The sequence below is a fragment of the Mustela erminea genome, chromosome 10 (assembly GCF_009829155.1).
Source record: "Mustela erminea isolate mMusErm1 chromosome 10, mMusErm1.Pri, whole genome shotgun sequence".
Taxonomy (NCBI): Eukaryota; Metazoa; Chordata; class Mammalia; order Carnivora; family Mustelidae; genus Mustela; species Mustela erminea.
In genome coordinates this window covers 67995508-68008936 of record NC_045623.1, presented here as the reverse complement: position 1 = coordinate 68008936, position 13429 = coordinate 67995508, and the positions used below count along the sequence as shown (strand labels likewise).

Here is a 13429-nt window from a genome sequence, read left to right as displayed (position 1 = left end):
GTGGCTCGGTGGGTTAAAGCCTCTGCTTTCAGCTTGGGTCATGATTCCAGGGTCCTGGGATCAAGCCCCACATCGGCCTCTCTGCTCAGCAGGGAGCCTGCTTCCTCCTCTCTCTCTGCCTGCTTCTCTGCCTATTGTGATCTCCATCTGTCAAATAAATAAATAAATAATCTTAAAATTATTAAAAAAAAAAGAACACAGATAACTTGGAGCACCTAGGTGGCTCAGTCGTTAAACGTGTCTTTGGCTTGGGTCATGATCCCAGGATCCAGAGATTAAGCACCACATCAGGCTCCTTGCTAGGGGAGAAGCCTGCTTTCCCTCTTTCCCTCTCCCAGTTCCCCTGCTCATGTTCCTGCTCTTGCTCTCTCTTGCTGTCAAATAAGTAAATAAAATCTAAAACCAAAAAACAAACAAACAAAAAAACACAAATAACTTAAACCCAGTGAACTTGGTACATACACAAAGAATTCAGGATTGATGACACATAATAGGATGAGGATGAACTCTCAGAACTGCCACAGGGAGGCTTCAAATTCATTTTAAGTGAAAGAAAAATAAAATTATATGCATGTTTGTGCATATGTATGTGTGTGCATACATGTGTATCTGCTTATGTCTGCAGAAAAAAAAAACCAGAAATAAAACTGATTACTTACAAAAGATGGAAAAGAAACAGGGTACATGGGCAAAGAAAGGAATGGGGTGTCTTTTGAGTACACTTTTTTTTTTTTTTTTAAGATTTTGTTTATTTATTTGTCAGAGAGAGTGAAAGCACAAACGGGGGTGGGTGGGGGTAGGCAGCACGCAGAGGGAGAAGCAGGCTACCCACTGTGCAAGGAGTCCAACACGCAACTCAATCCCAGGACCCTGGGATCATGCCCTAAGCCAAAGGTAGATGCTTAACTGACCGAGCCACCCAGCATCCCGAGTATACTTGTTTTAAATAGCTTTGAATCTTATTTTAATGTTTCATATGCTTAAAAATTAATCAAAGATGGGAGAGACCCTAAAATTAAACAGAAATAAAAGAACCTAACTGCCTATCACCAATAATAAAACCATCAGAAGGAAAGAAAAGTAATTAAATTAACTTTACTCCCTCAGTGGAATATATTCTAAAGGCATAAAGAACTGCAAATAAATTCCAAACTTCAGTTATTAAGTTGACTACCGGTAGTAGTACTGGGATAGCAATTGTGAAACTACTTCGTGTGTATCAGGATCTTGAAGAAGGGGGTACAACTATAGAATATGGGAAGAACCCTGTGGTACAAATGAGAAGTATTGGTATAAATTTAAGAGTTTTAAAATACTTATTTCTTATCTCTTCCACTAAGGATCTAAAAGCAAGGTCACCTTAGCAGCAAAGTTTTAGAAGTTAAACTTAATTGTTCTGGTTGAGCCCTATAACTTCTAAAGCTTTGCTACTGTGGAAAACAATATGGAGGCTTCTCAAAAAATTAAACAGAGGGGCGCCTAGATGGCTCAGTCATTAAGTGTCTGCCTTCAGCTCAGGTCATGATCCCAGGGTCCTGGGATGGAGCCCCTCATCCAGCTCCCTACTCAGCAGGAAGCCTGCTTCTCCCTCTCTCACTCCCCCTATTTGTGTTCCCTTTCTCACTGTCTCTCTCTGTCAAATAAATAAATAAAATCTTTTAAAAAAACAAAATAGAAATATTATACCATCCACAATTCTTCTTTTGTGTAGTTATCCAAAGAAAATGAAAACACTAACTTGAAAAGATATGTGTACCTATATGCAGCATTATATACAATATTCAAAATATGGAAACAACTTGAAGTATCTATTAATGAATAAATGGATAAAGATATACAGATACACACACAAAGAAATATTTTTCAGCCAAACAAGGAATAAAATCCTACTATTTGCACAACATGGATGGATCTTGAGGGCATTACACTAAGTGAAATAAGTCAGACAGAGAAAGACAAACACTGTATGATCTCACTTAAACGTGGAATCTAAATTTTAAAGATTTTATTTATGTTTGTCAGAGAGAGAGAGAGAGAGAGGATGCGTAGAAGCAGGAGGAACAGCAGGCAGAGGGAAAAGCAGGCTCCCCACTGAGCCTGATTTGGGGCTCAATCCCAGCACCCCGAGATTATGACCTAAGCCAAAGTTAGATATTTAACCAACTGAGCCACCCAGGCAACTCGGAATCTAAATTTTAAGGACTTATTTATTTATATTTTATTTTATTTAAAGATTTTATTTATATATTTGTCAGAGAGAGACAGAGCACAAGCAGAGGGAGTAGCAGGCAAGGGAGAGGGAAAAGTAGTCCCCCCACTGAGCAGGGAGCCCAATGTGGGGCTCCATCCCAGGATCCCAGGATCATGACCTGAACCCAAGGCAGACGTTTAACTGGCTGAGCCACCCAGGCATCCCTCTGAGCTTTAAGAAAACAAAACCAAGCTCCTAGATAAAGAGAACAGACAGGTGACCACCAGTCAAGGCGCAGGTGAAATGGATGAAGGAGGTCAGACTAAGTCACTCATGAGGATACAGTGTGCGTGGCAAGATAACGGCAACTAAAGTTAAGAATACTGTTATTGCATACCTGAAAGTTGCTTAGAGAGTAAAGCCTAAACATTTTCACCTCAAGAAAAAAATATTTTAACTATGTATGGTGACAGATGTGAACAGATTATGTTGTATATCTGAAACTAATATAATGCTATACGTTAATTATACCTCTCAATCTTTTAAAAAAAGGAAATTCTGATACCTGCTACAACACGAATGGTCCCTAATGACATTATGCTAACTTAAACCAGTCAGAAAAGGATGACTACTATATGATTCCACTTAAACGAGGTATTTAGAGTAGTCAAATTCAGGAAAAAAGAATGGTGGTGTTTGCCCAAGGATGAGAAATGGGGAAATGGGAAGCTATGATCTAATGGCTACAGTTTCCATTGCAGAAGATGATGGGGATGGCTGTACAAAAATGTGAATGTATTTAATACCACTTAACTGTACACTTAAAAATGACTAAAATGCTAAATTTTATGTGTATTTCAACACCTGTCTACTCAGTACTTGGTCCACTGGGGCATTAACTGGATATTACAGCATGAGTTAATATTTTATCATTTCCAATTAGTCTCAGTATTGCCCACTGTGACCCATCTTGCACTTACCACCGAGCTCCAATCTCTTCTTTGCCTTTGGGGTGACAAGATGGGAAGGAGTTTGGCGAAATTTGGAGGTAGAGTGCCTTGATTCAATCCTTTTGATTGCATGCTCTGCTGTGGTCGAAGAAGGGCTTCCCAGGCCCTTAGTCTTGGCTCCCACAGGCTTCTGGCACCTAGGACTACTTTCTTGTGGCCGATCAAACTCTGCAAATAGTTCTGGCGATAGTGGCCTGAATGTCTTCTCATTCCAAGATAGTTTCACAAAGAGTGTCTCCTCATTTCTCACATCCACAGGTATCACTTCATCTGGGCCTAAAGCTACTACCTGAACAGGAAGAAATGAGAACCAAATAAGCCAACAGATGCTTCATGAGAGCTATGATTAAAAAGCACTTACATCTACATCCCTACCTGCGATGTCCCTCTTCCAAACTAAAGAGGCATATTTCCAGACTCCTGCTTATGGAGTATGATATCCATACCCCATGTTGCTTTCTTTCCCAGTCCGATCTATTCACTCATGCCAAATTTCCCCACAACTTTTCTAAGCATGCTCCCCTGCTGAAGTCTCTAACGGCTCCTTGCTACCCCAAGATCTGATTATTACACTGGTTTTTGGGGCATTCTAAAAATGGCCCCATGTTACTTCCCGAGTGCTCAGTCCTCTCCCAGATGGCCTTCCATCACTATCCGAGATTGGCTTGTCGCAGTCCTGCTCCTCTCCCCCATTATGCTCCCGCCTAAATACCCCTCTTCCCTCTCTGCCTTTCTAAATCAACCCATTTTGCTGTTTCAACTTGTCTATCTGCCTTTCGCTCCTTCACTCTTTTAACTCAGAAACAAATTGTTTTGAGGCATATGTTATGCTGGACTCATAGACTGGGAAAATCTGACTGGTCATGCCAGACCCAAGTCTCTCTGCCCTACCATTAAATCAAACTTGGAACCACACTTCATATCATATGATCCCCTATTTTGGGGGGCCTGAAGTAGCTCAAGAAGTAACCTGTATGTTAGTCTCCAAACTAGTGTCTGCATTCATCCTGTAGTTCATTGGAACCTGATTTATCACAAAATCGCATAATACAAATTTGCCCTTAGCAACTAACACCCTTCGTACTGATCCACTTAAGGTGAAGTCCTCATTTAAGCAAGCGTATCTAGCCTCGCAATGCTTTGAGCCTGCCACAACCACATCTTCCCACCGAGATTCATTTGCTAATTCCTGCTTATCCCTTGGGTCACAACCTAAATGTCACTTCCTCCAGGAGGCTCCTAACACATGCTAAGTGCTCTTGATAAATATTTGTTGAGAGGAAGTAGGCAGCAAGCAGAAAAGATAACAAACAGGAAAAAATTCATTTCTGTGGGGTAAATTAGAGCCAGGAATGTTTCTGAGGTCATGCAGTTCAGGAGGCAGCCAGAAATAAGCTTCAAGATAGAACCCGAGTATCAAAGCATCACCTACCTGCACGTGGTCAATGATGGTCTCAGCACTAATGTTGCTGTTACAGGCAGGGTAATCATACCAGAATATCTCCTGTGCAGCAGGCTCCCGGCCTAGCAAATGCCGTTTACTGGCAGGAACTTCACAGAAACGGATAAACCACTGTACTCGAGCACGTTTCTTAGAATGAAGCTCAGAATCTAGGAGGGATAGGTGCAAAAGGGAGATGCAAGAACATTTGTTAAGCACTTCCTGTGTGCCTGACACTGTGCTAAGCACCTGATAATACTTGGTTAACATATTTTTGAAAGATGTTATTTATTTATTTGACAGAGAGAGACACAGTGAGAGGAAACACAAGCAGGGGGACTCAGAGAGGGAGAAGCGGGCTTCCCACCGAGCAGGGAGCCCAATGCAGGACTCGATCCCAGGACACCGGGATCATGATCCGAGCAAAAGCCAGAAGCCTAACAACTAAGCCACCCAGGCACCTCGATGAACATATTATTTTTAATCAGCACATTAACCCTTCAGGGTAGGTACTATGGCCATCTCCCTTTAACAGACAAACTAATCAAATTACAGGGACCTTAAAAAAATTTGCCAAAGGTTACAGGACCAACCAGCAGCAATCTGACTCCACCCAGCATTCATGTCCTTCTCACTTGGCTGGACTTCCTAATAAGGTTATTAGTCATTGAAGAAATTACAAAAGGCATTTGAGAGGAGAAATTCTAATCAGAGGCAGTGAACAAACCTTATAAATGAGTGACTATAAAGAGGCCATCAAAAAGCAGCAAAATAAAAATCTTGACAAAAACTAAAGCATCAGTCATTGAGGTGACTTCTGACAAACATATGCTTGTAATTTTTAGCTTTATCTTTGCAATACATCATTAACATCACTCTGTACCAGCATTCGGTCCAACTGAAAGGGCACATGCTCATTAGTGCCACCATCGTCATCACCTCTTCTCTTCCCCAGCGCTCTTCAGAGAAAGACTGAAGCCATCAAAGGAGCACCACAGACTCCAAACTCTATACACAAAGGCCTGTACCTTAAATACAAAAGCCCACAGTGCTGAGGTGCTCCCCCTGGTGGATATTCCTTTGATGAGGTTTTCCTCCCTTCTTGTCAAATATCCTTCCTATCTCTGTAACATGAAATATCTTCATCCTCTCACCCGATCAGTTCCTTCTTGTAAGCATACAAACTGCCACAGGAATAACTGCCGCGTCATTCCCCTCCTAGCTTTTGGAAGACACAGTTTTGTGTAGTTTCCATTTCTTTTTAATCCTCCTTTTAGAACTCTGTCCCATTCCCACCTTTCTGCACTCTTCTCTGCTTTGCAGAGCGTTAAAAGCTCAGAAAATCAGTTGAGGGCTGTGAATGCAGACATGCAGGCTCTACCTTCCCCTTTGTTCCTCCAGCATTAGGGGGAAGTCATGGCTTTCTGTACTGATTGATCTCTGGGAAATACCACCTTTTGTTCTTCCAGCCTTTTCAACACTATACACAGGTCTAAAGTGTTTTTGTGTTCCTGACTGAACATCAACTGATACACCTTCCCAATCCAGTTTAACTCCTCCCTTGTAAAAAAGTTACACTTGCAAAATTCTTCACTCACTTCCTCATGTTAAAAGACAAGTCTGGGGGCGCCTGGGTGGCTCAGTCAAATATCTGCCTTCGGCTCAAGTCATGATCCCAGGATTCTGGGATCAAGCACCCCGCGCAGGGCTCCTTGCCCAGAAGAGAATCTGCTTCTTTTTCTCCCACTGACCCTCCCTTCCGACTCGTACTCTCTCTCAAATAAATAAGTAAAATATTTTTTAAAGAAAATCTGTATTATAGGGCACCTGTGTGGCTCAGTGGGTTAAGCCACTGCCTTCGGCTCAGGTCATGATCTCAGGGTCCTGGGATCGAGTCCCGCATCGGGCTCTCTGCTCAGCAGGGAGCCTGCTTCTCTCTCTCTCTCTCTCTCTCTCTCTCTCTGCCTGCCTCTCCATCTGCTTGTGATATCTCTCTGTCAAATAAATAAATAAAATCTTAAAAAAAAAATCTGTATTATAGTGCAAATCACCTATTTCCCCCCTAACTTCCTTATGCTAAAATTAAAAGATAAGTCTGTATGATAGTGTAAATCACCTATTTTTCTTCCCCCTTCCTTTTGAACTCATCCTTTGTCCATTCCAAAAATCCTGCCTTAATGACCATTTTTTAAAAAATTTTATTTATTTATTTGAGAGAGGAAGAGAGAGTGAGAGAGAGCATGAGAGGCGAGAAGGTCAGAGGGAGAAAAAGATTCCCCGTGGAGCTGGGAGCCTGATTCGGGACTCAATCCTGGGACTCTGGGATCATGACCTAAGCTGAAGGCAGTTGTTTAACCAACTGAGCCACCCAGGTGCCCCTTAGTGATGATTTTAGCCCATTCCTAAAAATAATAAGAAAGTTAAATTCTTGAACCACTCCCCCAATCCCACTTTTACCCAATATTGCTCTAATGAGTAGAGAAGTTTATGAGGTATAAAATGGTATAGCCAGGGCTTAAATGACCCCACCTCAGAATCTAGGGCTCACACCCTATATGGAGCTATAAAGAGAAGTCAGCAATCAAAAATCTTGCAGCTCCCAATCGTTCATGATAAGGAATGGTTTTCATTCTAGCCCCAAACTTACCATCTTCAAACAACTCAACCAATTTAGCAACATATGGATTTTCATCATCATCCCCTTCTATCAACACGAACTGTCCAACTTGGATATGAATCTCACTCAGACCACCTTCCATTTTGACACTCATTTCTCTACAAAGGAGAGAAACATGTTAGGATATCACTTAGGGTAGACTACCTCATCTGGAAAATCTCCTAGTTTCTCTCTGATGACCAAGTATCCTACTAGGAAACCAATTCGCCCATAAAGTCATATGCAAGAAGAAATTAAATGGGTTGAATGAATTGTTTTAATGTGGATGGTTAATCCAGAGGCCTTAATATGAATGTCAACCTCTCTTAGTTATTGACAAAGAATAAAGGCTTCCCAAAGTATGAAACCTGCCCAATAACAGTATCAAAATTTTCAGAGACCTCTAGGGCTGAGAGGACATAGTAACAACAGTGAATCCTACCGTTATCATGCAGACACAAAGAACCCACTTTAAGTAAACACAACATCATCACACATACTAAATTTTATTAACTTGACGTGTCTTCCTCTATCACTGCTATATTTATGCTATCATCTTGTACCAAATAAAACCCCTCCTTATAATCCTTTCATATTTACTGTCCCTCAGTTCTCAATCTAGAGTAACTGGAACAGGGTGGATATAAGTTAACAGTTTAGTGAGGATAAGTTATTACTTCCAGGACAACCAACAGAGTCCAACACTCACTTGTAGGTGTAGTAGCGTAGTTTTTGGTCCAAAGACGGCTTGCCAACCCATGAATAAGTTTGTCTAGTCTTCAGCCTTGTAGGGTAGCACGCCATGGTTCCTGTGTAGAAGTCACTAACTCTGAGTTAACATGACAATGCTCTGATGGATTCTGGCACACAGTCTTGCCTTCAATGAGTTTAGCCTTCTCTTCTGCTCCCATTACATTCCCGCAGATTTTAGAAAACATTTTCTTTGAGAAAAGTCAAACTTCATTAAGATTGAACATAGACAATTTATCATCTATGTTATCATCTACATATATCTTGTACTACACCTTACCTCTTCCTAGGCAGGGTCAATATGTAGGAAAAGAAACTCTAAGTTTTTAGAAGTACCTACTAGCTACAAGGCACAATGATAGATATTAAACATCTAACAACTTGAAACTAAAAGACAGTGATAAACGGTTGTTCATATCTTCACAACACTTATAATCAAGATAGGGATAAAATATAAATGCACTAAAGGACAACTAGTAATGTGAAAAGTCAAGAGATGGACCCAGAGAGACTATTGCAAGTTAGAGGACCAGGTCTTGTGGCTGTTCGGGTAGCAAATGCTTCCTATAGGGGTTTTCTAAGCTGAATATTGAATAGTAAGTAGCTATTGGTAACATCTATTTTTTTAAATTTTTTCTTTAAGATTTTATTTATTTGACAGAGAGAAAGAGAGAGAGCACAAGCAGTGGGAGCAGCAGACTCTCTACTGAGCAAGGAGCCTGACAGGGGGCTTGATCCCAGACTCTGGGATCATGACCTGAGCTAAAGGCAGAGGCTTAACCCACTGAGCCACCCAGGCACCCGCTAATCTATCATCTTAAGTTTAAGTAATTAAAATAATAAATCTTTCCTCTAAATTAACTGCTGTTTTTATGGGAGCTAATATTTGACAAAAGAATTTTTTCTTTAATCCGTCTGACAGAATTACTCTGAATTACTGATAGATGAACAAAAATTTCAGTCTGTGTTGAAAACAACAGAATTTTAATAGCATATTGATATCCTGATTAAACAACCTTGTTTCCTGAAGTTCGGTACAATTATGTCTTATTCTCTACTCAGGAACATTCTGACCTACAAGATTTTCTGCTTTTAAAAAAGGTATTTTTTAATCTACTTTGAGGAAACTAATTAGCAAAAAGAAGAAAAAATGCTAAGTTATTAGTAAATACACAGCTTACGAATGATGTGTGAATGATTGCTTTAAAGAGCATTAAGAGTACTATATAATTCACAACACGGTAGTATTAAAATCAATCTAATTTTAATTAAGTACATCACAGAAATGAACAAGAGCAATGACTCATGTCAAGTAAAAAATGAATTTGGATTCTTATATTCAATAAGCATTTGGTAAAATTTAGGAGAAGTGTTTGAATTTCAATAAGCATTCGAGGAAATACATAACACTAACTTACCTTACAATAAATATTCCTTTTAATGGATGATCTGTCAGAAGTAAACTTGGTAACGGTATTATCAGAAGTAAACTTGGAACTTTTCACCTTTCCACAATGCAATCAGGCAAAATAGGCTACTGAGAGAACAAAAGATGCAAATCAATTACAATTTTCACTAAATTCTGCCATTAAAAAACAAAACAAAACTGGAAAATCACTGAGTGCTTTGTAGCAAAGGGGTTATCTCCCAGAAAACTGTCTACAACTCCTGCATAATCTAATTATAGGATAAATACCTGATTTGTCACTTCGACTATGATACTTGACTACACCGAAACAATAATCTTATTTTTTCATACCCCAAATTGGCAAACAGAAGGACTAAGGCCATTCCTATAAGGTCCTCATGTATACCTAAGAAAATCAAATCCATGCTCTCAACTCTTAAATCAAGATGATATTTAATCCTACTAAAGCAGGAATCCTCCTTCAAAAGCCACTCCAAGATAAAATTTAACATTCCCGGGCGCCTGGGTGGCTCAGTGGGTTAAGCCGCTGCCTTCGGCTCAGGTCATGATCTCAGGGTCCTGGGATCGAGGCCCGCATCGGGCTCTCTGCTCAGCAGGGAGCCTGCTTCCCTCTCTGTCTCTCTCCTTGCCTCTCCATCTACTTGTTATTTCTCTCTGTCAAATAAATAAATAAATCTTTAAAAAAAAAAAAAAAAAAAAATTTAACATTCCCTTACTAGCCCACGCACTGTGTTCAATGAGACCAGTACATAAACATATATGTACGAGGGTGGGTGATTTACCCTAAGCTGAGCAAGTAGGGATATTGCAAGAAAGACTATCTGGGCTTGGATGTAAAACTTGCTTCACCCTGGTCTAGCACTCTGCTCCAGGCCTGCTTTTCCAAACCTCAAAAAGGCCAAAGTTGTTATGCCCTCAGACTTACTACACCATTGCTGTTCTCTCTTTATGCATATCTTTTCAGGGATGGCTCAGGTCCCGGCCTCAACAAAACTTTCTCAGATAGGCCTTCACTGATACCCAATGGAAATTTACCCTCACACCATCTTATGCTGTCCCTCGGGATCATATTTCATTATACCACCCTATGATCAAAGCAGTAACATTACTTTCTTATTTATTGTACTTCCTACGCTAGAATGTTAACTTCCAAAAGCAGGGATCTTGGGACCCTGTCTATCTTGTTTGTAACTGAGATTAGGTTAGTTAAGACTCAGAGATTAGGTTAAGACTTGGCAATAAAATAGGTGAATGAATGAATGAAAAACAAACTGGTTTTAAAAATCATTAGGGCAGTAGCAAGCGTGGTAAGGACACAGAACAGCCAGAACCCTTCCAGAACTGCTGGAAGTCATTTAAGCTGGTAAAACCACTTTGAAAAATGGGCAGTAGCAACCAAAGCTAAACAAATGCACATCCTATGACTCAGCAATTTCAACACAATATACCCAACAGAAAAACATCAAAAGACATGAACCAAAATGTATGTAGCCGCACTATACAGCAATGAAATAAACCAACTACAAATGCACAGGGCGGGGGTGGGGGGACCTCACAAAATAACAATGAGCTAAAGAAATCAGGCACCAGAAGAAATCATACTATATTGATTCCATTCACATAAAGCTTAAAAATAGGTTAAAAGTAACCCATGGTGTTAGAAGTCAGAACAGAAGGTAACCTAAGTGACTGAAAGAGAGCACAGTGGGAAAGGGACATGTTTCTGGAATGCTGGTCCTGTTTCTTTATCTGGAAGCTGGTTACACAAGTATGTTCTCTTCAAGAAAGTTCATTGACCGGTACCTTTATGATATCTGCACTTGTCAGTATTTAGTTATTTTTCAATGAAGAGTTCAAACAATTAATCAAGAATTCTTCTATAGAGGCAGCATAAAGATGTCAAGCCTCTTTGTACTGTTACCCTACTTTCTTACTTCAGGACCCAGGATTTCATCTCACGCACCATTAGCAGAGAGATTACGCAAGAGGGATGTTGAATGGGGTGGAAAGGCAGGTCTGACTTGGTGGAGCATAGGCTTTGCTTCTAGGAGATAACCACCCACAGGCTCTTAATTGTTGCAGATACCACAAATCTTGAACAGACACACCACCCAGTATAGGGTGCCACACCCAAGGAAAATATAAGGGAATTGCGGTAAAAATGATAGCAGGTATGTACTGAGCCAATATGACAGAAAATGTAGCCAAAACTCTATTTATCTCATTTAATGCTCAAAATAACCTAAGTCCAATGCTAATACATAGTAAGTGCACAACAGACTCTCAATAATAAATATTTGCTGAATGAAAGTTAAGTGCTATGAGCACTTCAAAATGATTAACTTGTTCCAATGGTACACAGGATGGCACAGTCTTAATTCGAACCCTGAGCAGCCAGATTTCAATGACTCTAAACCACTTCACCTTACAACACCTGTGTAAAAGTGAATAATGTAACATATGCCTGAGACAACATGCTTCTGGTGACCTTACTACAATAAGTTAGGCTTCCCAGCCACTAAGTGGGAAGTCAAATGGACCTCAATTTCCTTACCCACAAAATGGGGATGATAATAATAGAACCTTTCTATAATTCAACCAACATATATTAACCACCCATTATGTGCCAGGCACTATTCTTGGATTAAGTGAGAAAATGCAAAATGGCAAATTCACTTCCTCACTCCCTTAATCCCTTGCATTTATTTGTAAGAGACCGTGGATCTTAAAAAAAAAAAAAAAAATCTGAGGAATGTTAGGAAACTCACAATTCACACAAAATTTTGCACTTAATTTCAGGGATTCATAAACCTTCTAACAACCACATATTACCCTCTGTTAAAAACCGTTGCAGAAAGACTTGGTAAATGGTGCTCTCACATCGGAAACCTCCGTTGGCATTCACAAGTACCCCATACCAGCACCGAAGAGGGTACCATTTTTACAGACAACTAAAATCAAAAACTGACATATCTAATCATTGAAGTTTCACAAACAGTAGACCACGATAAGAATCTCACATCTCATGCCTCTAAGTCCAGTGCTTTTTCCAATTATGAAAATTAGAAGGCGCTTCTACTCTAGGGTTAGACTGAAGGAAGTAGAAGACATGCCTTTAGACTTCTATCCTAGAAAGAAGGTGGATGAAAGTCCCGCAATTAAGGGAGCTCACCTGGGAGTAGGTTGGCGGGGAGGCTTGGGTGGGAGCCAGGCCCCTTACTCACAAAAAGCGACCTAGACAAGTCTCTCTGGGCTCAATTGCTACATCCGTAAGATGGGGTAATAACTTCTGCTGTTCTGCCTTCCCTGTGGTGCTTGGTTCACGACGCCTCAAAGGAGAAAAAGACGGAAAAGCTTCACAAGGTCAAAGCATATAGGAGGGATGGTTAAGATCATTAATGGGAATCTCAGGGCGCTGGGGGCAGGGATGCTCACGCTTCTCTGTTGGCTTCCGGTTTCCCGAACTGCAACCCCTCAGTCCCCGACAAAGCGGGAAGCCTTTTATAAATCAGGATGTGGAAAAGAAAAATGCTCCTAATGGGCTTAGAACAGTACCTGGCACTTAACAGGGGCTTAGTAAATATCTGCTGAATGAATCAATGAATGACTGAGTCCACAGAGAACTTCTCCAGTCTTGCTGGCTCAGATTCCCCTCCAGCCCCGTAATGCCACACTCACCGGGCGCCGAAGCCCTCTGCTCCCACCGTCTCAGCTCCAAGAGTTTGTGGAGCCGCAGCAACTCTAACCTGCCCCCGCTGGACTCCTCTTACAGCCACTGGGCGCACGCGGGAGTCAAAGCCGGCGCCTAGTAGGAAAGAAGGTGGAGAAAAGAAAATTTCGCGCCAAACGCCGTGGCTCCGCCCCCAGGCTGTCCTAGCGTTCCGTCATCAGTCAGTCCTTCAGCCCCGCCCACACGGGAGGGAATGCACGTCGTACGTCCGCCAACGTGCAG

At 41.0% G+C, this 13429-nt stretch overlaps 1 protein-coding gene across 5 annotated transcripts in view; it reads right to left on the bottom strand.

Moving 5' to 3' along the window:
- ORC1 (origin recognition complex subunit 1) overlaps window positions 1-13429 on the bottom strand; it is a 29261-nt gene extending 15832 nt beyond the window's left edge. For 2 of the 5 annotated variants that reach the window (XM_032303092.1, XM_032303096.1), the window contains exons 1-6: window positions 13156-13429; window positions 9467-9585; window positions 8008-8107; window positions 7290-7417; window positions 4634-4812; window positions 3172-3490 (exon numbers count right to left, since the gene is read on the bottom strand). In XM_032303092.1, the coding sequence (XP_032158983.1) occupies window positions 3172-3490; window positions 4634-4812; window positions 7290-7417; window positions 8008-8102 (721 nt within the window). In that variant the 5' untranslated portion in view covers window positions 8103-8107; window positions 9467-9585; window positions 13156-13429. Of the gene's footprint in view, window positions 1-3171; window positions 3491-4633; window positions 4813-7289; window positions 7418-8007; window positions 8122-9466; window positions 9586-12649; window positions 12746-13155 lie in introns of those variants that run through there. The other 3 variants (XM_032303095.1, XM_032303093.1, XM_032303094.1) reach the window with 3 other exon arrangements.